This window comes from Pristis pectinata, chromosome 27 (assembly GCF_009764475.1).
Source record: "Pristis pectinata isolate sPriPec2 chromosome 27, sPriPec2.1.pri, whole genome shotgun sequence".
Classification (NCBI taxonomy): Eukaryota; Metazoa; Chordata; class Chondrichthyes; order Rhinopristiformes; family Pristidae; genus Pristis; species Pristis pectinata.
In genome coordinates, this window is record NC_067431.1 from 18,434,612 (window position 1) to 18,460,686 (window position 26,075).

The following is a 26,075-nucleotide window of genomic DNA, read 5'->3' on the forward strand; positions in this document are numbered from 1 at the left end:
TCCTGTTCCTGTTGCAGGCCTGAAGAGCTGGATGGCCTGTTTCTGTTTCTACAAAAGGTTGTAGGGAAGGTTGGGTCCTGGCTGTTTCTCAATCCCACTAATGTTTGAAATGCAAATTTTATCATGGGGAATATTAATATCTTCTACAGCAAGTCAGTGGTCATGTGGGACCTAGCAGGATAAACTCTAGTTGCCCATGTTAATTTTTGGTTTCAGGTAATTCCAATCAAAAGTCCTTTATCTATAGGTGGGTGAACAGGAGATGGTTCTTCCTGTAGGTAACCCATCACTCACCCTGCCACAGGAACCAATTAATTAATCCTGTTTAGCAATCATCAGTGTTTTACATGCTGTATACACTGTTTTACTAATTTATTTCTTATTAGATATTATAAATTAAAGGACAGCTGCTGCCTCACTGCACCAGAGACCTGGGTTCAATCCTGGGTGCTTTCTGCGTGGAGTTTGCATGTTCTCCCTGTGATCATGTCGGTTTCCTCTGGGTGCTCTGGCTTCCTCCCATATCTTAAAGACGTGCAGGTCAGTCGAAAATGCTTTGCCTAGTCACTTGGTGGAAGTGCGAGGGAGTAAGACTGTGATGTGAGCAACAGGGCATCTGATCAGCCTGTCTCCTGATTTAAAGAATAAGAAACAAAGGAACGACAGAGGAGCAAGGGGGAATTAAAGGCAAGTTGAGGAAGCGAAGGAGAGGGAATGCAAGGTTGGAATAGGAGCAAGAAAAATGAGATGGAGAAAGAAAAACATTCTGACATTTGAGGACACAAAATTGAGCTGTGTTTGATAGTTTTATACAGTGCCAATTTGCTTCCATTTTGTACGCAAATTGAAAAGTTTTAGTACAACTCTAATAGTGTGGCAAATTGAAGTGAAAACAATGAAGTGTGTGTCATGGCTATGAGTTGGAAATGTGCAGAGTAACTAGTAACATTGGTCCTGGTGCAATGGCAATCTAATGCCATCTTTACCGATTGGGTCATGATCATATACCTAATGCCATGTATTAATTGTGTAAGGCCATGGATTCAGTGCAAGACCTTGTCACTGAACCTTCCTTCCTGAACAGCCTCTCAGCGACAAATCGGTCAACCCTTCTCAGAACCTTCTACACCGCACTGTGTTCTTCTAAACTGCAGTGTGGATTTCCCAGTCTTACTCCACCTCTCCTTTGAGGACAACTTCCCCATCTTAGAGCTCAATCAACCAAATTTATACTGCTATAGCTCCAAATTATATCCCTCCAGTGGTATCCATACACAACATCACTTGTTCTGACATCCACAGTCACTACCTTCGACTCGTGTTGTTGACAGCACTTCAAAGATGGAACTTGCACATAGTGAGGCTCCAACCATGAGAAGCTTGTGGTAGGGCAGGACAGGGCAGGGGGAAAGAATGGTCCAGATACCAATTGCGATATCAACAAAACAATGTGTAATCTCAGCAAGACTTTCATGTTTTTGCATTCCGAATACCTAATATGCCACTTGACTTCCTGCAAATGTAACACCAATATTCAAGAAAGGAGGGAGGTAGAAAGCTGAAAGACTATGGATCAGTTAGCCTAACATCTGTCATTTGGAAACTGGAAGCCATTGGTTAAAATGGTAATAGTAAGATATTTAGAGCTATACAGTCATGTTGTACAGCAATTTCCTCGCTGTCATATTACATACCTCTCTTAAGAAGACCAAGGACTTGTTTGAGTCATAGAGAGATATAGCATAGAAATAGGCCCTTCTGTCTAGAGTCCATGCGACTATCAACCATCCATTTACACTAATCCTACATGAATCCTATTTTTTAAAATCTCACATTCTCAACAACTCTCCTCGGGTTCTACTTCTCATCTACAAGCCAGGGGCAATTTACAGCGGTCAATTAACCTACCCACCTGCGTGTCTTTGGGATGTGCGGAGAAACTGGAGGAAAGCCACATGGTCACAGGTAAACCTCACAAAGGCAGCAGCTGAGATCAGGATTCAACCTGGGTCTCTGGTGCTGAGAGTATCTATTAGCTTCACCACTGTACCAGCTGTTGATACTAATCCCATTTGCCAGCACTTATTCTTTATTATGCCTTGGCAAAGAAAATCATAAGACAATCAAGCAGAGTCAACAAGGTTTTATGAAAGGAAATTCATGCCTGACAAATTTGCTAGAGTTCTTTGAGAATGTAACAAAGGTGGCTAAAGGGAAACTGGTAGATGTTGTGTATTTGTGTATTTAGATTTCAAGAAGGAATTCATTAAAGAGCCACATAAGAAACAAGTTTTTCACTGTACCTCGGTACAAGTGACAATAATAAACCAATACCAATAAAATGCTATTGCGCAAGACAAGCGCACACAGGGTTGGGGGTAATATATTGGCATGTATAGATGATTCGCTCACCAACAGAAAACAGAGAGTCCGGATAAATGGGTCAGTTTTGGATTGCCAATCAGTAACTAGGAATGCCACAGGGATCAGTGCTGGGCCTCAAGTATTCATGACTTGGATGAAGAGACTGAGTGTACTTCAACAGAATTTGCTGATAATACAAATATAAGTGGGTTGAGCAAAAAAAAGTCTGTAAAGAGATATAGGTAGGTTAAGTGAGTGGACAAGAAGTTGACAGATGAAATACAATGTTGAAAATTAAAAGGTTTTCTACTTTGGAAGAAAGAATGAAAAATCTAATTTTTATTTAAATAGGGTGAAACGACAAAATGTTGCGGTACAAGAATGAGGTTCTAGTGCATGAAACACAAAGGCTTGGCGCGCAGCTGCAGCAGGTAAACAGGAAGGCTTTATTATATGGGGTACGGAGTATACAATTAGGGGAGTTTTGATGCAACTTTAAGGGCGCTGGTGAGACAGGATTACTGTCTGGAGATTTGGTCTCAGTTTGGAAGAAAAGATGAGCTTGAAGTGAAGGCAGTGCAGAGCAGTGTTCTGGGATGAAGGGGTTTATATACGAAAAGAGGTTGAGCTGGTTGTGCCCATGTTTATGAGAACTTAGGGAAACAAGAGGGAGGGAATTGACAGGGTGGATGTTGAGAGGATAATTCTCCAAGTGGACTCTTCTACAACTGAGGAGATTTTAGAAGATCATCACTAATGCTTCTTCCATTTCTACAACCACCTCTTTTGGAACTCTGGGATGCTGGCTCAGGGGAATTATTTGGTTTCAGTCGAATACTTTCTCTTTAGTGTTATTAACGACTAAGTTCCCCACTGTCATTAAACCTTTAGTCCTTCACTTCTGCTACATCAATTTTGTTTTTTGCAGTGAAGACAGATCAAAATATTCTGTTAATGCTTCAGGTATTTTTCTTGTTTTTCATTACAACTTCTCCTGTCATTATCTCTCTTCCTGTATTCAGAGGAATCTATTACAGGGCAGTTCAGTGGTGCAACTAGTAGAGCTGCTGCCTCACACTTCCAGCGACCCTAGTTCAGTCTTAATCTTGGGTGCTGTCCATGTGGATTTCGCAGGTTCTTCCTGTGACTGCATGCATTTCAACTGGGTGCTCCGGTTTCCTCCCACATTACAAAGATTTGTGGGTTAGTAGATTAATTGCTGATGTAAATTTCTTCCCTTGTGTTGTTGAATGGTAGAATCTGGGGGAGATGATAGGAATGTGCAGAGAATATGGTAGTGTAGCGGTTAGTGAAACGCTATTACAGCACCAGCGACCCGGGTTCAATTCCAACCGCTGTCTGTAAGGAGTTTGTACATTCTCCCTGTGCCTGCGTGGGTTTCCTCCCACATTCCAAAGACGTACGGGCTAGGAAGTTGTGGGCATGCTATGTTGGCACCGGAAGCATGGCAACACTTGCGGGCTGCCCCCAGAACACTCAATGCAAAGATGTATTTCACTGTGTGTTTCGATGTACATGTGACTAATAAAGAAATCTTATCTTACTTAGAAGGAAAATTAGTGAGGGAATAGGATAGCCTTATGAGCTGGCATGGACACGATGGGCCGAAATGACCTCCTTCCATGTCACAGAATCTAAATGTTCACAATGGTCAAGCTCCTCATTGTACAATATCAGCCTAAATGAGCCAGTGAACAATTCACCCTCTGGGGAACTGATATTTGCCCCATCCTTTCCTCCTGCTCTAACTCCAGGCTTCTCATGAGTGGCATCTCCATATTTGCAGATCCTACCTTTGAACCACTCTCTAAACAAAGAAGTTCCAGTGTACGAACTGGTGCCAGTGAGAGTCAGATCAAGTGATGGTGTTCATTCTTCATTGATGTACCCTTGCCAATTGGCCAAGTGGATTTTTGATCTTCTGAAAGAATTACAAAGCCTGAAACATCTACAGCTTGTAAATCAGAGGAAATTATGGATGAGGGATAAACTGGATGTGAAGACACTGTGAAACTCAACACTTTCCATGCTGTTGCTGGTGTCAGCCACACAATGCCTTTTTCAGCTAATGGAGGGAGAAATGTGTTAATTGGTGTCTAGCAATGTGTCTGGGTGATGAGTCTTTTGTCTGAACCTATATGACTAGGTGAAGACATGCACAAAGTTTAGGCAGTGCTAACCAGATTCAATTGTGGATTGAATGGCTCACAATATGTGAGAAGTGGATGTAAGGGTTGGTGATTTGGAAGGTATCTGAGGGTTTGATGAGATGTTTGACTGTTAGGTAAGAGTTCTGATTGATAGACACAATTGTTTGATTAGTGTCAATGTTGTAATACATGGAGCAGTGTGAGGCTATGTGTGAAGTTGTTGGGAGGTAGGATTTGACTTTCTCAAGGTGTGCGAGATCACTAAGCTTCTTGTTGCACTGCATTTTATATCCTTGTAGCCCATTCCTGATACTAATTTCAAGCACAACCACTTCATTTCGCTGCCTGACTATGGAGAAGATGGGCTTCTTGGGCCTCCGTGAGTGGAGGCACCTTCTTCGCTCCAGCAAGATATCCAGATCTTTGGGGTGTCTGCTTTATTCCATCTTCTGCCATCACTTGTTCCACCCTTCCAAAACCCGTGGAATGGTTTCCATTACCTGTTACAGACAATGAGGAAGTTCAGACACAACTTAAGTCAGCTTGAACTAGCTTCAAATGCTGCCAACCACTAATGAAATTGGATCCCATAGGTATCTGTTAAGGGAATAGAATATGGTTTGCTTTGCCTTAATGCTGAAATGAATTTTATACATGTCTTCACCTAGTGAAATGGGTTCAGATTAATTGCACGTTACAATCCCAGCATACATTTTTTGGCACAATCCATTTTGTCCCTCTGACATTTTTGAAATCTTCGAGAATTTACTACCTTAAGGAATAAGATTCAACAGTTTAAACTGACTCCTTTCTGGGCTGGAGAGATAAATTGGCATTGTATTAACAGCGCTCGCATCACTTAAGGACTACTTATATTGTTAGTTCCTAGATATAACATGTGCAGCCAATTTTTAATAACAATAAGAGGCTAAGAGTGTGGTGGTGTTTATGTGAAGCAATTGACACAGTGGCATAAGTCAGCCAATAAATTCTGAACAACCCATGGTGAATTTCTTCTTCTGAATTAGGTAGCTGTTTTGCACAGTAATGCAGGTGTGCATCTTTAACTCATCATTATCTTTACAGCAAGGTACAATCCCTGTTGCTGAGTTTTAGGAAATAAATAAAGACCTCGTCACTTTGATGATCCATGCTTCAACTTAGACATATGACTCTCAGATCAAATGGTATTTAGAGGCATCAGTAATGATTCATTTAGCCTCTTGGAAACATCAAGTGAATTTTGAAACTTCTTAAACCTACCCAAGTTGTTTATACAGGCAGCCATCTCCTGATCAAGATCGCTACAAACCTCAAAACTGGAAGAGAAATCTAGCATTGGCATTGACCTTTCTAAGAGCAAATGGCACAACTTTCACTAATCCCTGGAAGTTACCAAACATATGATTTCTTAAAGGTAGACCACAACTTTTCACTTTCTCATAATTTACCATCTTAACCCTCAATCCTTAATTGAGGAAGGCCTAACATTGCAACCTAAACCCATCAGACTTTTAAATGTAAGAACAAGCATGGAGTAACAAATTCAATGCAGCACTGTTATATTTGTAGAGAGGAAAGCATTATATGAACATAGTTGTGAGGAGGTCCATTCAGCTACTGAGTGTACCATGTGGTGTAACTTTTGATATATTGTTATATCAGCCCCTGCTTTCAATTGGGAGTTGATTGTCTTCAAAAAAGAATATATTTTTGATAGCTCTACCTCTGCCATTTGCCTAAGCAGAAACAGCAAAGAGTCTATGGGCACCACATTAGGAGGAGGGCGACAACCAAGTGTAAAGAGAATGGGAATCTCTTGAAGTGCTAGCAGGCAGTGGATGTGGCAAATATATTGGTGAGCTCAAATAAAACAAACTGAGCTAACTGTCCTGGAAATGGAATAAATGCAAGTGCTCCAGAGAGTGAATGATATCGCTGGGGTCCCAGGCGTGGACACAGAACATTGCAACTGGGCATAAAACTGGGCTGCCAGTAGTTAGGGCTGGAGGCACACGTGATGTTGGAGTATACTAGTGCAATGATCAATGTACTAGCTCTCTTATGAGGATATTGTAAAATCCCTGAAGGGATATTTTAATCAAGCACTTTCAGAGATTTACAAGAGTTGTAAATTTGGCATGTGCACCTGGGAGCAGAGGAAAGGTTGGGGAACGTGTGGTGGTCAAGCTAAAAACACTGGCAAAGGGGTGTAATTTCCAGATCATTTAGTGTGCAGACTGGCAAATGACAGAATTTAGGTGAAACTATTTGATATGTTGATACTTTTGAGGGTGTGTGCAGTCTAGAGAGAGAGCTTAAAGAAAAGAGGCAGTTTCACAAAGGGCATAGTTCCTATATGCAAGCTGGGAACAAGCCACAGAAATGTAATGGCAGCATGATCTTTTTCTCAGCCAAGTCATTATTGAATTTCTGAGTACCCCGACTTAAGTACAGATCACGTAGGATGAGTTAAGAGAGGACTGCTTTGTGGCATGGAAGGAGTTCAAAAACTCCAAAGATGCCTTAAGAGTTGTGACAGGAGGCAAAGACTCACTGGTGTCAGCTCAAGACAATACAGCCAGAATGCAACAAGAGGGGAACTGAAAGTAATCATGGTAGAACTATGAGTATTGGAGACAATCCAGAAAGGGAAAGGCAGAGATGATTCTAAGACTTTAGAACAGACGACAGGGAAGAGGAAGAGTCTGATGCGTACAGAAAATTAGAGTGTAAGTCTAAATGTAAGGCAATGTGAAGGTAGAGGCACAAAGATGGAGACCATTAAGGAACAGCCAAAGCAGTAATTGTGATTGCCTTCATAATCTCCAGTAATGTACCAAATATAATTAATATAACTACATTATAAGCGTTATTAGCCTGTGTTAATAGCAACAATTAAGATATGGAAAATATATAATAAAATATATTTACAGATATGCATAATTATGAAGACAATAATGGTAATAATTGTAGTACAACAAGTCCTTGCTATTTGCAAGGGATAGGAGTATGGTCTTTCAGCTGATAACAAAAAAGTTGTGGGTACCTGTTGTGAAACAGATTCGAAGTCTCAGAGGGCAAGGACTCTGGAGAGGAATGATTTATTTACAAAAGACGAACACGGGAAAAGAGTAAAGGGAATAACACACACACGCGCGCACTGTTTATAGCGAGTGTGGGAAAATCACAACGGGGTAAGATATACACACACACAACAGACTAGGTACATACAGTCAAGGAAAAACAATACGATACCCGCCACCTCTTGACTCAGTGCAGGCATGGCTCTATGTTACTAGGGACACTAACTAAAATGCTCCCAACCCTTTAACAGTGCACACCTCACCAATGATTTCTCCAGCGTCATTTCACAGTGCTCTGCTTGGAGCAAAGCAATGTGATCCCTTGGAGACAAAAGAGAGAGAGCCGAGCACATGTAGCACTCTTTATACTGCTGGAGGGCTGGGGGGTCCAGCCCAGGTAATTTTCAAAGGCCAATGGCCCGTTACCAGCACGGACTAATTGATTACAAAGGCCAATGCTCAGGTGTGTGCTGATGGTGGGGCGGAACCAAACCTTGATTGGCAGTGGTGCATCTTCCAACCAGGTAGGGGGCAGTGCTGGCACGTGACAGCCATGACCCTCCACAATACAGTACCATAAGGGCAATGGCAATGATATTAAGTCTGCAATGACATATCCATGATGGGGTTGACTAATTTAAGTTTCAACTTGTCAAAGTAAACTGAAACATATGAGAACTCCAGACTCCAGCTCTGGCTACACACCCAACCCTACTCTGGACTCCTGGTGTCCCTGACCTTGACTCTGGCTCTGGCTGCACACCAGCTATTGATATTTCACTACTTGCCAGCACAAGACATCAAATGCAATCCCTCTCACAGAGAACAGCATTCACCAGACACCATGGGAAAGGGCTCTGGAGGAATCCACTATATTTACCAATAGTCCCACTAATACACGGACGACTTTGTGATAATGCGGATACATGGAGAGTAAGTTAGTGATGTATGAAGCCTATCTGGAGAAGTGAACTACTGCAATTATCAGTATCTGGGAGTAGATACTTTAGAACTGCTAAAAACAAACATAAATAAAGAGAGTGTCATTGAAAGAATATGAGATTGAGTAAATTAATGTGCAGTTAAATGTAATTGACTCGTAGCTGTCTTCTTAGTTCAAGAGCAATTAGGAATGGCAATAACTGCTGGCATCGCTTGTGATCTCCACATCCTGTGAGTGAATAAATAAGAAGAATTATATCTGTGTATAAATGTCTATATTAATAATTAATTGATTGTATAATTTCATATATATTAGTTAACTAATGATTTTATGAATGTAGATAGTTGATGATCCTAACCAATGGATCTACAACCAAGCCAACCTCAGTGAAGACTGGTGTCAAATAAGATGGGCCAGTGCTATGACATTTTCTTCATTCTTTCTCGCCACGCTGCTGCAGCCAGCTCGAACAAGCATCCTAGAAGAGTAGAGCAAACCTTTGGAGCTAATGGAAAACTATTCAACCAATGATGAATACACTATAGAACCAAGGTCATCCGAACCTCTGAGTTGAGCTGCAGCATGCAGATACTGCTAGTGTTTACGTGTGCTTTGAGGCCAAGCTCCTTGCTATCATCAACACTTTCACTGAAGCATATGAGAGGATGGGTTTTATGTGCAACATCTGCAAGAAAAGGTTCTCTATCCACCTGACTTCACTGTACAGCAATGCCCTTCAACAATAAAGGCTCATGGTGGGATCCTAGAAACCTCATATCTCAGGAGCCATCTCTCAGTGAAGGCAGATAATAATGATGAAATTCACCATTGCCTTCAATGTACCAGCACAGACTTTGGAAAAGTCGAGGAAAAGAATGTTTGACGATGAACAACTCAGACCTGGAACAAACCCCATGGTCTACTGACAGTAGTGATTCCTGCTCCTGAGACCGAAACTACATACATTGAGCAGCTCAAAGCACTAGAAAGATCCTGCTTCTGCAAAATCAGCCAGATTCACTGCAAGGATAAATGAAGCAATGTCCTCTTCCAGGCCAACATCCCCAGCACCAAGACCCTAGTTACTCAGTTGGCTCTGTTGAGCAGACCTCATCGTTTGCATGCTTAACACCAGACTCCTGAAACAGAAATCCTATTCCAAGCACCATCATGGAGAGTGATAAGTCCCATGTGGGCCATTCCAGTTACCTCAGAACCCATAAAACCAGATTGGAAGCGAATCATCCTTGATCCTGAGGGACTGCTTAAGCAGAAGACGAGTTCTTATGAAGGATTCTCAACCTGAGACTATTTGTCTTTCCATAGTCTGCCTGATCTGGTAAGTTATTCAGCATTTTCTGATTTTACTTCAGATTTCCACATCTGCAGCTTTTTTTTGATTTTCAGATGTGTTTACTTTTTAAGGGGAAGTAACATGAGTGTGAATGTACCATGTGTTATGGCCTGTGATTCTTTGTTCTACCAGCTATAGCTGTTAGTTAGGAGCTGATTGCCTTTGACAAGGGATGTTTTGTTGGTAGTTCTACCTTTGTTACTTTCCTTTGGAATCAGCCACACCAAAGAAGCTGCAGAGTTAAGCTAAATCTTAACTCTGTCTACTCACCTTGGTTCCATAACACTGAATAAACTTACTTATGAATTTAGATTTTCAATTGGCTACCAGCTCAACAGCTTTATGACAGGATCAGTGCCAGATTTCCTCAACTGTTGCCTGCCTCCATCTTTGAATGACCTCATACTAATTTCTGGAATCATGCCCCCTTGATTGTGATTCCCCCTCCCCCAAGTCTACCCTATCAAATCCTAAATTAGCTCACTCTTTTAAAAGTCTAAAGTGAAGGGGATGCAAGGATAGTCTTACAACGTCACCTCAAATTAACCCTTTCAGGCTCAAGGTCCTTTGGTGAATGTGAATCCATGAAAATGTTTGTGATTATAACATAAAATAAAAATAGCAAAGTGAAGAAACAAATTTGTCTTAAAATTCATGAATGTGGGGATTACAAAATCATGAAGTGATTCTGACTTCCATCAGTATGGGACAAGTAAGGTAGCCTAGTGGTTATTGTACTGGATCAGGAATCCAGAGCTACAAATATATAATCCTACTAAGGCACATTGTGAAATTCAATAAAATTGTACAAAGTATGAGGTGACTCAAAATAAATAATGATCTTTTTCATCATAGGCTTATTGTTATAAAAATCTAATTAGTTTTCTAACATTCTTATGGAAAGGAAGTCTGCCACTCTTATACCGTCTGACTATGTGATTCTAGCTGTGGTTAATTCTTAATGTTGTTTGGGCAAATAATAATGAACAATAAATAATATCCAAACTCCAAGAATAAATCAGAATAAAATAAATGAGCAATTGAATAGTGAACAACCATTATGCTGAATAATTGTTGATACTATACAATTACAGAATGAGAGGATCTTACACAAATAAGAAATGGAGCTTACTTTGACAATGAATTAAATTCACACAAATAGTTGTTTGACTAATAATGGTGGCAACAATGATGATAATCACAATCAAAAAACTGCAGAATCTGGAATGCTAAAGTAAAAATAGAAACTGATGAAAATTCCCAGGTCAGGCAGCATCTGTGAAGAGAGAAACAGAGTTAATGCTTTAGGTTTGAAGACTCTTTAACAAGATAATAATGATATTACTTGCCATTTTGAAAGCTGGATTTCACACAAAATTTTGGACCTAATCACTAATATCGATTATGGAGGTGCTAAACTAGATACCTGGAGGTTCAGTAGTTAAGTAAGTGCTGATTGGACATAATTTTTGTGGAATGGTATTTCTGGGCTCTGCAAAATCCACTTCCACTAAAGGAGTTGACTGCCCAATATGGAACATTGCAGAATGGCTCAAAAAGCAAAGGCAAAGCTCCTTTATGTGGCATCAGAGATCCTGGAGGAGAGTGATGGCTATGGGGTAGGAATCCTCCCCACCCTTTGTGCCTCCCAACAGCAATAGTTGGTAGTGCTTTTCTATCTAGCCTAATGATTTCCTCTCACTTTCTTCCATGTCCTGGTAAGTTGCCCAAGGCCAAGCATTCCCATTCTCCTTGTGACTCCTAGAATGTGTGCAAACAAAATGGAGTGCCATGACACTTTCTTATTAAGTGAAGCTCTCAGAGAATTTCCAGACTAATAGTTTCTGGAAGGCTGGCCAATTCTTGATAAAGTCCCAGAAGAACTCCTGATGTGCTTTAGAGAGCCTCTTCAAAGCACCATCATCAGTTGAATGTGAAGTGTTGAGAATCCCTTTAAGCAGTGCTTGAAATCATTATCATTGCTTTATACATTGCTATAAGCAGCTGGTTACCATACGGAGAAGGCATTAGTTAAAGCACCGGAAACCAAAATGTTGCAAAGCCTCTTTAATGAGGGGATTTTAACCTGCAATTGGCCACTTAATGAGCTTCTGGTTTCTCTTCCTAATGTTGGCTTCAGCTCCTCTGCTGAGATTGTGTCTTGCGCTGAAGCTTGACTAAATTATTATTTTAGTTTAATCTTGGCCAAAATTACATTAAGAAGTATTTTGCGTAAATTGTGCCTAACTCTGTACCTGACAAGTTATCCTTAAATTCCAAGATTAGAAGCTGGTGATGCTCATACATCACAATGCACTTCTGGTACTTGAATTCTGTTAAAGAAGAGGACATTATTACAAGTGGAGGATTTCTGATTCCCATCATCAGTAACTTCACAAAACATGAATGATAACAGAGAGCATATGTTTTTTGATGCAATTTATTTTGAACTAGAAGGTTATCATTGCATTTCTTTCTAATTAATAGCTTGCCATTTAATTTGTGACAAAACCTGACTTTAATTGCTCTGCATAACATTTGGTTCACATACCTGTCAGCTCATTTGCACTTTAATAACTGAACTATCTTAAATTTTCAAACAAAGTCAAGTTATTGACAAAAAAGGTTATTTTAGCTCCATTCTCCAGCATTAAAGAGCACAAGATATATCAAAAGTGGGAAAGACCATTCAGACCACTGAGTCTGTTCCTTCCAATAGATATTAATTCAATCTATCGTTGAGGAAAGATTGGATGAAGATGGGAAGAGTGGCCATATCCACTAAATCCATTAAAACCCCTGGGCCTTTTTCATCTTCATCCTTGGCTGACTCTCAGTTTATCTTCCTAGGTGAAGTGCTTTGCTATGGTCTGTATTAAATACCATCCGCTATCGATTTGTCCACTTAGTGATTCTGTAGAACACATTTGTGGTTTCCAAAGTCAGCAACCTCATCTATTTTGGTTTCTACAAATCTGATCAATTGCATTGAGGTTTTCAATCCAAATAATTCATGTAAATTTAAAAAAAGAGATCCTGAGCTTGATTCCCGAAGCAGTGAACTCAGCACATGCCCTAAACCTATCGATCCACCCCCTTTAGCTCATTTCTTATCCATCAGAAAATTTAACAAACTGCCACAAGATGTCAAAGCAGCAAAGCCAGTTAGTTAATTTTAATCCAGTCTTCTGAATCCAGTCTGTCTGTAGTTTACCTGGTTATTTTAGTACATGTAGAGTCATTGCATCACAGACTCACTCAGCATGGAAACAGGTCCTTCAGCCAACCAAATCCACTCCGACCATTCAACATCCATTTACATTAATCCTACACTACTCCATTTTATTTTCTTCACATTCCCATCAACTCCCCCCAGATCTACCACTGTGTACACACTAGGAGCAATTTTCATTGGCCAATTAACCTACCAGTATGTCTTTGTGATGTGGGAAGAAACCAGAGCAACCAGAGGAAACCCACATGGTCACAGGGAGAATGTGTAAACTCCACACAACGAGCACCAGAGATCAGGATTGAACCCAGGCCACTGGAGCAGAGGCAGCAGGTCTACTAGCTGCACCACTGTGCCACCAAGCACTACTGCTGATACAAGCTAGAAAACTACTGAGAGGCAAGCTAAGCAACAGATAAAAATGCAGAGTGGGAATTGATGAGAAATATAGTGGAAACACAGGTAGATCTTAGGTACTCTAGATCTGTCTGTTCAGTGGGAAGAGTGATCTATGATCCATTCTGACTGGGGGGCTATGTCGCACCTTCTGTTATCAGTCTCCTACAGACAGGCACAGCTTGACTTTAAGAATCCACTTTAATCTAGGCTCTGTTGACCTAAATCCTGAATCTGCCAACAACTGGCCTGAGGAAGGATGTGATTTCTTTGACCTCACCTGCCTCTCAGCTAAGGGATTTATCCACCTGTACTTTGGGTGACAGATGGGCTAAAAGCCTTCAAAATTTGTCAGGAAGTGTACACTCATTAGAAGTCAGGAACATACCTAACAACACTTCTTGAGCCCAACTTAGATACAAAAGTTTTCAAACCCTTAAGAAATTCAGCTATGATTTGAAGAGCTGCTTTAAAAGTATAACTATAACACAGTTATATTTGTGATTAAACAAAATATAGAACCAACCAGTTCATTAACTGAAATCTGCAAAAAATACATTTTAACAGTTGTATTCATTAACATTATATCACTGCAACATAATGTAATGTAATATTATCAACATCTTATACAGTATGTAACCAGGGATGACAAGTGATTTAAAAAAAATTAATTACTATTAATCAAGCAGCTATATAAATATCCATGAGTTAATGGGGTTTCTATTGCATTGTAAAAGACTAATGGAATGCTAATATTTTTGACATTTGCATAAGATAAACACTTTGTCTTTGACAGGTAGGTGCTGAATGTGAGTGATAATGAAGAGGGGGAATGGGTGTAGAGAGAGGAGGCAGGGAAGGCAATAGCATGTGTGTGATGGGGATAGAGAGAGGATGAATGTTGGGGAGAGGAAGGAATTGGGAGCAAAGGGAGGGGCAAGGGTAGAAGGAGGGGAAAGGAATAGAGAGAGGGATGGTGACAGAGAGAGACGTAATGTTTTGGATAAGACTATAGGTGGCATGGTTAGTAAGTTTGGGGATGAAATTAAAGTTAGTGGTATAGTGGACAGTGAAGATGGTTATCTAAGATTACAATGGGATCTTAATCAACTGGGCCAGTGGGCCAAGGAATGGCAGATGGAGTTAAATTCAGATAAATGCAAGGTGTTGTATTTTGGAAAGACACACCAGTCTTTGTGCACAGTAAATAGTAGGGCCCTGGCTAGTGTTGTAGAACAGGAAGACCTGGGGCTACAGTTACATAGTTCCTTGAAAGTGGCAACACAGGTAGACAGGTTGGTGAAGAAGGCATTTGGCATGCTTGCCTTCATCGGTCAGAATATTGAGTTGTGACATCATGTTACAGCTGAACAAGATGTTGGTAAGGCCACATTGGGAGTACTGTGTACAATTCTGGTCGCCCTCCTACAGGAAGGATGTCATTAAACTGGAGAGAGTGCAAAAAACATTTATGAGGATGTTATCAGGACTGGAGGGTGTGGGTTATAAGGAGAGGGTGGATAGGATGGGACTTTTTTTTGGCGTGTAGGATACTGAGAGGTGACCTTATGGAAGTTTGTAAAATCATGAGGGGTATAGATAAGGTGAATTAGGTAAGGTCTTTTCCCCAGAGCAGGGGAGTCCAAAACTGAAGAGCATAGGTTTAAAGTGAGAGGGGAAAAATTTAAAAGGGACCCGAGGAGCAACTTTTTCACATGGAGGGTGGTGGGTATGTGGAATGTACTGGCAGACGAAGTGGTTGAGGCAGGTACAATTACAACATTTAAAAGGCATTTGGACAGTTACATGGATAGTAAAGGTTTAGAGCGATATGGGCCAAATGCAGGCAAATGGGACTAGATCATTTAGGCAACTTGGTCAGCGTGGATGAGTTGGGCTGAAGGGCCTGTTTCCCAACTATATAGCTCTATAACTCTATGGAGGATAAAAGGGGGCATTGCTTTGAGATGAGAGATAAGGGAATGGAGGGGAAGAGGATGGGGGAGAGGGAGGGGTGGTAGGGAATGATGTGGAATGAGTAGCAGGAGTGAATCAGGGGGCAGATGGAAGGAGAAGAGGGGAGAGAGACAGAGAGTGAGCAGAAAAGGAGTGATGTCCCAAATTAGTGGTGAGAGAGCATGCAGCAAATCACAGTGCCCTGGTTTTCAATCAAGGAGCTAAACTCAGGCCAGTGGCTGGAAACAACGTGGACTCTGCTGCCTTCCTTGACAAGTAGGTGAACACACAATGTTTGCCAATTTGTTAATTCCAAAACTGGCTCTCTGAATCTCTCTGCCTCTCTACATCTAGCTCTTTTAAGGCTTTTTAAAATCATGAGGACACGGGAGATTGGAGGGCGGGGGGGGGGGGGAGTGGGGAGGAGTGAGGGGAAGAAGTGTGGAGAGAGAGGGGGAGGGAGAAGAAGCAGGTGTGAAGGATGGGAGCATAGTGGGAGGGAGTACAGGAGGAGAGTGAGGGAAGAAGACCTCAAGCATCACCAGTCAGAAGCAGTGCTCCTTCTCTGTACCCTGATAATTCTCCAAAAAGGGAAGCACAATGATTGTTTGCTTGTATGTCAGAGGGAGATTCCATACCCCAAATCAGTTTCATGTTCGGGATCTAAGAATCATTTAAAGAAATTACCATGCTTTGCTCAACATACACCACTGAAAGCAGTCATTTAAAGACCTACTTTCTGTGCTTCCCAATAATTCCTTGTCCAGCAGTGCGTTGATTTTAAAAGCTGTGTTTTCAAATTCCTCCATGGCCTCAACCATCCTTATTATGTAACTCACCCTGCCCTGGAACCTCTGGTTCTGGCTTCTTGTGCATTCACTATTTTAATAGCTCTGTCATTAACTCTCATGCCTTCAGTGGTTTGGGTTAAACTGTGTAATTCCCATCCCCAACAATTCTTTCTCTCCTCTTCCTTCTTAAATCTTCCCTCCACTCTACAAATATCGGCTTGATTTCAAATCTTATTGATAATTACTTCTGTAATGCACTTTAGAATAAAATTACATTTTAATATAAATGCTGGTGGTTGTTAACCTCCTTCTGGGTGAGAAGGTTCTACAACAAGAGGCTGAACGTAGTGAATATTTCTACATAAAATCATTTGGAATCATTCAATAATTATACTGGATTCCGAGCAATAGAATTCTTTTAAATATCAGCAAGGATCAGAATTATTCCAGTGACTCACTGTAATTACATCATTGAGTCCTGTCGAATGAAAGCAGCATTATTCACAAATCAGGCAACTCGCTTCAAACAGACGCAGCTGACTAGAATATTAATAGCTGTGCTCTAACATACTTGAGCTGAAAGGCAAGAACTTGACCTAGTTTCTAAACAGCCAGTGCCATGGAATTCTATTGTCTCTTTCCTTGTTGCTATTCCCAAATCTTCAAACCTCGACACTAGTGTTAGTCCTGACCCAGTTCCCAAGTGGCAATCTCAGACCCACTTTGCAGGCCTTAATCGTGCCCTTATATTGATGCCAGAAAGAAAGAAAGCCTAATTGCTGGACTGGAGCACATCATCCATGCTGCCACCCCCAGTACAGTATCAAGAAGTGCTTCATTGTTGAAGGTGCCAGCTTTTAGATGGGGCATTAAGTTGAGGACTCCTCTGCTCTCTCAGATGCATAAAAAACATCTAATTTTTTAAATTCATGCTACTGGCATAGCCAGCATTCAATGCTCATTCATAATTGCCCCTTGGAATGAGCAGCTTGTAGGAATACTTCAAAGGGCAGGTAAGAGTCAGCCTCATTGGTTAGTCTGGAGTTACACATAGGTCAGACCTGGGAAGTATAGAAGATTTCTTTCCCTGAGGGACACCAGTGAACCAGATGCATTTTTACAGCAATCTAAAAATTTCTTAGTGATAACATGGCAATATTTTGAAGAAATGCCCTGGCCAATATTTTGCCCTCATTTGTCCCACTGCTGTTTGTGAAACTTTGTTACTTGCTAATTGCTGTGCTTTCTACATCACAAAAGTGGCCACACTTCTAAAGAATGTCACAACTTGTATAGCACTATGAGGTATATATCATGAGGGCCAATATAAATGGGAAGGGGCAAGAAATTGGCTCATAATTTCTGTTTCCATTTCATGTACCTGTAAAGTCTTATAATAACATGGCATAATTTTATCAGCAAGTCTTGTAAAACAAAACTGATGAAGATACAAGACAAAAGGCCTGGCTTCAAAGCAGTTTAAACAAACTTTTATGTCTGTTATTTTAATCTCTGTATTCTGAGGCTGCAAAAGTACTGGATGTGATTCCTTGCCAATGATGCTGAATTTAATGATTGCAATAGTGTAAGACAAATGAATGGAAATAAAAACCAAGAGAGATGTAAAATGGGAAATTTGATTTGATACAGCTCAATTTATGCTATAATATTAGGTCAAAATCTACCCCTATTGACTCTACAAGAGCTGTGTAAATTAACATATCTGTCGACCAGCTCACTGATGTAGCACAGATAACGTGGTTCCTGCCATCTAATATCACTGAGAAAATCAAAGCCAGAAACACCAGCTTTGGACAGAAAATCCCTCCTCAGATTGAAGCCTATATTTATAGAATCACCAACATTGCAAAGTGCCAGGTGCCTCAAAAGGTCAGCAGCATCTGAAGAGAGAGGAGCCCAGCTGATATTCTGGGTCAATGACCTTCCTTCAGATCTGGTAGAAACTATTTTTAAGTACAGAGGATTGGGAGAGTGCGAAAGGTAACAAAGAGGAGGAAAGTCTGCAAGGATAGGAGTAAGTAAAAGATAACAGTTGTAAGGCAACAGGAGCTGTGAACAAAAGTAAAGCAACAAAAGATGACACAAAAGGAGATGGAATTGGCAGATCCATTACTACTAATTGGAAAAAATAGGAGACTGTGGTTAAAATCTAAAATTGTTAAACGTAATACTGAATCCATTTCCTAAAAGGAAGATAAGGTATACTCTTTGAGCTTCATTGGGATAGCATAAACATTCACAGTGGGAGTGGGGCAGAGAGTTCAAATGAATATTCAAATTAAAAGATTTAATAGGAACTTGAATGGCAACTTATTTTTTTACACAAAGGGTTTATCTATGTGGAATGAGCTGCGAGAGGAAGTGGTTGAGGCAGGTACAATAACAACTTTTAAAAGACAGTTGGACAGGCACATGGATTGGAAAGGTTTAGAAGGTTATGGGCCAAACGCTGGCAAATGGGACTAGCATGGATGGGGCATCTTGGTCGGCATTGACCAGTTGGGCTGATGGGCCTTTTGCTGTGCTGTATAACTCTATGACACTATGACTCTAAATGAGAAGTGGCCAGACACTCAGGGGAATCTGTGGATCAAGGGAAAGTTTTCATGAAATAATCTTCATTTGATCTTGTCAACGCAGAGGATGCAGTGAATGGTGAGCAGCAAATATAGTGCAAGCAAATATAGTGTTTCATCTAGCAGCGGAGTCCTTTCTTGATGAATCACTGGCGCTGGGTAAAACCTGTGACCATCTCTCAGTAAAAGTGACTCTAGTAGTCACCGCATCTCAGTTCTTTCTATTGAAATTTGTTTGCAAATGAGAACACATAGATATTTAGACTCTTCATCCTCCCTTTCGACAGAGCTTGGAGTGGAAGGGATATCGAAACAAAATACAATGAAAAGGGACATTTCTGTCTGGTAGTGACTCCTTTCATTTATTCCACTTTCATATCATTCTTCACGTTTAGCTCTAATTCAATATTGTAAGTTGAAAGCTTGGAAGAAATAAACATCTGGAAGTATATAGGTTTCCTAGTGTATTGCTAATTCAAAGGAGGATGAATCTCATTATCGTCATTTTGGAGGTGTAGTGATGTCAACTAACTGCTGATTGACAAATGTCATGTTTTTTACTTCTTTGATTTAAAGATCAATTGAAACGCAGAGTTGCTTATAATTATGAACTTTCCTCATCTTTACAGCCAATATTTTTACATCACTACATGGAAGGATGAACGTATCAAAAAATGCCAGACATAAAAGATCCTCTGACCACACAGCTCTGATGGTTCACAGTACAAACACACCCATTCCGATCTCATGGGAGAGGCAAAAGCAGCAAAATTCCGATTGGTTTTGGAGAAAAAATGTAAAATACTTTTTAAGTGATGGAAACTGGTACAGGAGACCACTCTGGCCCTGATCAACATTATGAGGTATCGCTGAAACAGATAAGAATCACTGTTGAAGCAATTTAGCTGCTCAGCGCCCACTGCACAGACCAGCAGCCAGTTACAGAAATACAGTTTTTTTGAAAGGATGAACTTTTGTACATCTAACCTAGATTTGGCTTTGCATTGCTTGAGAGTGTAACCTCCCAATCCCATCTAACTAATACAGTTAAAATAATTGAGTCATGTAAACAAAGCTGATTCTCTCTTGCTTTGTAAAATCTCAGTCACCCTTAAGTCTATACTTCACCAAAATCTTTTAATACATCTTGGTCACTGAGGTCTTTTAATCCCATGTCTCTCTCCCATACCCTTCTAGAGTTTTAATGAGAGAAGACCAAAAGTGGACATGCTATTAAAACTGAGGCTTAAGCACCTTCTAGTGCAAGAAAATAGTATTCTTGTTTTAGACCAATACATCATGTTTGCTTTAGTAATGATTTAAACACCATTAGTCTTGGATCTTTAGAGACAAACATTAAAAGACTCTGATCTCTTTGTCTCATCATTGGCTTTAATTCTTTTCCCCTTGGAGGAAATATAGGTTCAAGGTTTGACCATCCTATGTTTGTATTAAACTTTGTGATGTTGATCATCTCTCCCTCCAGATGGATGGCATATTGATCATGAAGACACAACTCCAATGGTCATCTCAAATGAAAATAACATGGCCTGATATCAACACATTGTGAAGGAGCATCCAAGTACGAGAAAGATTGCATCACTAACTTTGAATATAAAAGCCTGTACAATCCTGAGGCTCCCAGCCATGTGAATTGGCATTCATTTTTCAATTTATGGATGTTTGTTCCTTCAGAAATGAGAGTTCATCAGTCTCCAAGGAACTCATTGCAGAAAGTGAATTGATTTTCTGTTTTTTCTTAGATGGTGAAGGTTAATGGATGATGACCAGTTCTTGATATTTCCAGGTGAGCAAGTATGGGGCACCTTCTGTGAGCTATAGAAATGTAAATGTTCATTGCATTTTAGTTAGTCTTTAAATTATAAATTTTAAATCATTGCCTGTGGCAAAGGATACAGCACCATCAACTGGCTTCTTTTGCTTTTATTTAAGAAACTTCCTTTGGGAAGAGGAGCTTCTGGTTGAAACCTTTCAGCAAGAATCAAACACTGAATAAACTAAACACAGAAAAACATTAACAAATAATGATTGTGTGAGGCTCCAAGACAAGGCCAGTGCCACATGCCAACTCATGTTGCCTGGTAACCATTCGGACAGAGTTAAAGTGGAGAATTCCATCACTTGGCTAGACTTATTGAGAAGCCAGATTCCAAAGACTGATGTTCATTAAACAGATGAGAGTTCATAGGGCCTGCTGCCTGCATACATTTAATTTAAAAAAGACAAGTTCAACCCCATTTACCATGTGGATGTTAATTCACCAAATTGAGACAATTGCTGATTACTGGGGTATTCTTCTGGGATCAGTGTGAAGAGCAAAACCATTAAGTCAGGAGATCCTCTCTCCGTTGAGGTTGTTTGGTTGATTAAATGCTGCAGAATTGTTTGCAAGGTTGTTGCATGATAACATTGTTAGAATATGGAACTCCTTGCACTAGTGTTTTCAAAGTTTGCCTGTCTGTACACTCAACATTAACATGAAATGTGGTCTGGGTTGAGAATCAGAGTGTTAACTACAGATTATTGGTTGGTTAAAAGACTGTTTAAGGGTAATGGGAATGTGATAGAATAGATCGAGGAAGAAGGTCAACCAAGACTTTATTAAATAGCACCAGGATATTTAGATAGGTCAATCTCTAGAAAACAAAAGATTCATAACTGGATCACCTTCCCAAATCTCAGAATGTTCCAAAGCATTTTAAATCCAATTAATTATTAAAGATGTGCAGTTGCCATTGTTTAAGGAAACATGGTTACCAATTTGTTGACAGAAAGTTTGGACAAATGAGTGAGCATGAGGACTGCACTGGTTGTTAGTTGAGAGATAGGTGTTGACTAGAACTTCCCCTCATTCATTCTGCCTTCAAACCATTTAACAGCTCAGCTAATGGTCTTGAGCTCACCTTTAGGGGAGTGACAGGGAAGAAGGGGATCTGTGATTGCAATTTGGGGTAACTCTGCATTAGGGGTAGTCCAAATAGATGGAAGGACATCAGAGTTTATGACATTTACATTCAATACACTTATTATATTCATTGGGCAACTCTGCACAATACTTCTACAACATACCATCTGAAAGAAATTCGGTTTAAACTATTTTTTTATATTTTCATAAGATGTGGAGGAGGCCAGAATTTAGTTTCCATATCTAGATGCACTCAGAAGATGATGGTGTACCTACCCTTTGAACAACTGAAGCTGTTTGTGCGGTGACATAAATTAGGGATAACTCAGGCTTTTAATATAGTTATAATAATTTTAATTGAATTTGTTCTTCAGGAACTCCACCTGATTTTAATCTTTTGAAGTCAATATTGAATAACAGGATAATGCTGACATTAACTTCAAACCTGTGGGAGTCTCAGCTGGTGAGTTAGGTTAAAATCACCTCTGATGTGTCCAAAATGCCATGTAACACTGTTGCTGCAAGTTTCTTGCACAGAGAATCTGAAAATCTGCTAGAACAGGAATGTGGCAAGTAGTGATAATATTCAGTAACAGGACAAATCTGGAGTGTGAATTTCAGCATTAGCTCTGAGGAGAAGGTGTAAATATTGACCCTCTCTGTGACAGTGTTGATTACCTTTGTGTGATTGATAAAGTATCAGTCCCATTCCATATCTGCTGAATCTGTGAGTGTGTAATGCAAAAGATTCTAGCAGCCTGGGTACAAAGTACTACCGCCTCCAGGCCTTATTCCAGGATAGAGGGCTTGAACCTGAGTAATGAGGCCTCTTGATGAGGAGATAAAAAGAGTGGGGATTGAGGAAAGAGAGATGGAAAGGAGACAAATGAAAGACAGAAGAGAACAATAAACAAAGGAAAGAGCAAACTGAGAGGAGGAGAAGAGAATAACTTCACATAACGACATCACCAAGGCAATAAAGTACTTTTGAACTGTTGTAAGGTAGAAAAGGTGGCAGCAAGATAGTTTCAGTGCTGCACCATAAGAAAGATACCAGGGCATTGATGAGAGCTATAGCTACAAACGGAGTACAGCCTGTTAGATGTTGCCTGGTATAAAAATAGACAAAAAAAAGCTGACAGGGAAATTGTTTCAATAAAATTGCAGGGTGATTTGATAAGGCTTTAGAAATTATGAAGAGAAGGAACTGAGTTGACAGTTTCCTGTGATCAAGGGGTCTAGAATAACAGACCAGAGCAGCAAGATCAAAATGTAAGAAGATGGAGAGCAGGAGGATGGACTGCACAATGATAGTGATTGAAACAGATCGTGTCAACATTTAAGGATAGGTTAGAAGAAATGTTGAAGGAAAGGGTGAATAAAGTGGCATGAGGAAAGGAAGACATTTAGCTATAGATGCTGCTTGTGTGAAGGACAAACAATAGTACTGACTGAGGGGTGGAGGCAGGGGTTATGGTTGGGGCATGGGGGGAAAGAGGACAAATGGCCTGCTTCTGCAGTGTAATAACAGCACGACCAGAATGTTAATTTTCTCCCACTGAGCACGAGCTGCTCTGACATTCCCCATTGATTGTTTGATATGTGAGCCAGTCAGAGATTCTCAATATGTAAATTTTCCTTAATGAGGGTCTGATTAGTAGAAGCCCCAACGTGCAAATAATGAAAGCATCCTCTGCCTGCACAGAATGTAATGCAATTTTATGGAAGTACCTAAATGTTTGCTTCAGGCACTGATCACAGGCAATGTTTGGAATTTCAAAATGGTTTGCAGCATTTTTACTTTATAAATGACATCATCATCATAACTCAAATACCAATTAATTTTCACAGTACAGATTGTGTATCACAGTGTGCTACTTAAGCATTAGTTTACTGTTTATTCTGCACTGACAACTTTAACCCTCCCACATGCAACATGCTAAAGACGTTGGAATATTTAAACATTGCAGCAAGATATATTAATACAAGGCAGTCAGGAATTCCTCAAAATACATCACTGCTCCCAGCATACGATGGTAATGCTGATGGTCAGATTGCACTTTGACCCATCTATGCAAGGGTTGGCAACTACAGTTGGGCAGGTTCCTAGAAATGTTTTGAAAGCTCTCTTTCCCTACTCTCCCACCATAGATTCATGCTCAGTGTCTAGTGCCTTCCCCTGGCCTTTCAAGGTGAATGTCTTTTGGACTGGAGGAAGACAGGCAGTGGTGCTGGGATCATTACTCATGCAAATATAGAGCAATGACTTTATTTGAATGTTTAGGATACAATTTCAAAATGTGCATGTGATATGACACTTGAAAGTATAGTGAACAGTGAGGAGTCTAAACTCCAAGAGGACATGAGCTGGTCAAATAAGCAGATGTGGCCGATCAAACTTAACGATTAAATGTGCAAAATGATTCATTTTGGTAGGAAGAATGAGCAGGTGCAATACAAGATAAAGTATCAAGTTCTAAAAGGAATGCAGAGGCAGGACTATGTGCAGGTGTGGATAAGTCTCTTAGCTGGCAATGCAGATTGAAAAAGTATTTCAAAGGCATGCAGATTGATCAATCAACTGACCACAGTAAATTGCCCCTAGTGTATAAATGAGAGGTAGAATCTGGGGGAAGCTGATGAGAATCTGGAGAGGATTAAGAAATAAAATTAATGTAGGATTAATGTAAATGGGTGGTTGATGTGGATTCAGTGATCTGTATATGGGATGCATTTAGAGGGTGTGGCAGATCTGAGCATGGATTTCAAAAGAGAATTGGATCATTATTTAAAAGAAGAGTGCTAAAAGGAAAGGCAGGTGTATGGAACTCGCTGCAGTGTTCTTGCAAGGATCTGGCATGGATTCATTGGGATTGAGTGATCCTCTTCTGATAGCATTCTAAGATTCTTATTTATAGAGGAAACAGACAATATTCGATTTGCATTAATCACAGTCTCTTGATTAAACAGGTTTTCCTCTTCCCTCTACCTTATATTTTAATGACTAAAAAATGAAAAGATTCAAAGAAAACATCCCATCTTCTGGACCCCAGCTCCATCCCACAATTCTATTTAATGCCCATTGATTTTCTCCATGGTGTGTTCCGGAGATGAGCTGTTTAATTCCTGGAGACTTCAGGGCCTTGCTGGAGGTTTGGCATCTTGAGTGCTTGCAGTTCCCCTAAATAAATTGTATAATTTAGAGCAAAGTGACAGGGTGTATCATCCAATTGATCTATGCTTGTAATGAGCCTCGTGCCACTCCATTTCACCCTTCTATTCCATTATCCCTCGTGTGTGTGCATATAGTTACCCTATTGAATGTATCTGTGCTAATTGTGGTAGCCTGTTTTCAACACTCAGGTAATCTGCACAGTTGTGAAACAGTGAGATGGAAGACTCTAATCTCCCGGTATCCTGCTGAATACTTGCTCCTTTGACAAATAAGGACATCAGTTCCTGACGTCTTCTGACGAGTTCAATGTTTGCTGTAAATTTCAGTAGAATGATCCAGAACAAACTGGAACACATCTCTGAAATTACAAGCAATTTTGCTGTCGCTGTTTCATGCAGAGCGATTCTGTTGACGATTGTCACGGCCCTTGCTTGCTCTCTGTCATTACTTATGCCCTCACTGACATTTATCTTTTTACACCTCAAGTCACACTTGTTGATCGCCAACAGAATCAGTAGTGGAAGCAGGAAGTATTTAAACTGCGCGGTGCTTCCAAAAGCCTCAATCACAAGCCTGGTGACAGAAAGTCACGACCAAAGATACACTGAGATCAAATGCAGCCAATTCATGTTTGGTAGCAAGCCTGCCTGCCGTGAAATTCATTTCCACTTGGCAGCAAGTTACAGCAGATATTAGCAAGAGTTTTATGTTGTGCAATTTAATAAAAAAACAACCTTCCCTTCCATCTCCCATTCTCTTTGCAGGGCTAGGGAGGGAGTGTGAGCAAGCAACTTATCTTGGGCACTGTAGCGCATACAATCCAAATGTCATAGCATATTTTAAGATAAATGCACTTATGCTTTCAGAAGCAATTTTTAAAAATCATGTTATGTTCAAGGATTCAAAGTAGTGAGAAGCTTCAGGGAAAGAAGTCTACACCATCCTTTACTGAATGACTTGGTACAAAAGGAGGCCATTTGACCATCATGCTTCTGCTAGAATTAACTCCAGCATATTCCTAAGGCATGATATAATACATTTGTAATGCAAGGTCATCAATTCTGATCGTACGTATTCCCAGAGG

General features: G+C 40.3%; 1 protein-coding gene across 3 annotated transcripts in view; it reads right to left on the minus strand.

The window, feature by feature from the left end:
- Positions 1-4,725: 4,725 nt before the first annotated feature.
- Positions 4,726-26,075, minus strand: part of ten1 (TEN1 subunit of CST complex) — a 78,128-nt gene continuing 56,778 nt past the window's right edge. For all 3 annotated transcript variants that reach the window (XM_052039943.1, XM_052039946.1, XM_052039947.1), the window contains exon 4: positions 4,726-5,035. In XM_052039943.1, the coding sequence (XP_051895903.1) occupies positions 4,869-5,035 (167 nt within the window). In that variant the 3' untranslated portion in view covers positions 4,726-4,868. The remainder of the gene's footprint in view (positions 5,036-26,075) is intronic.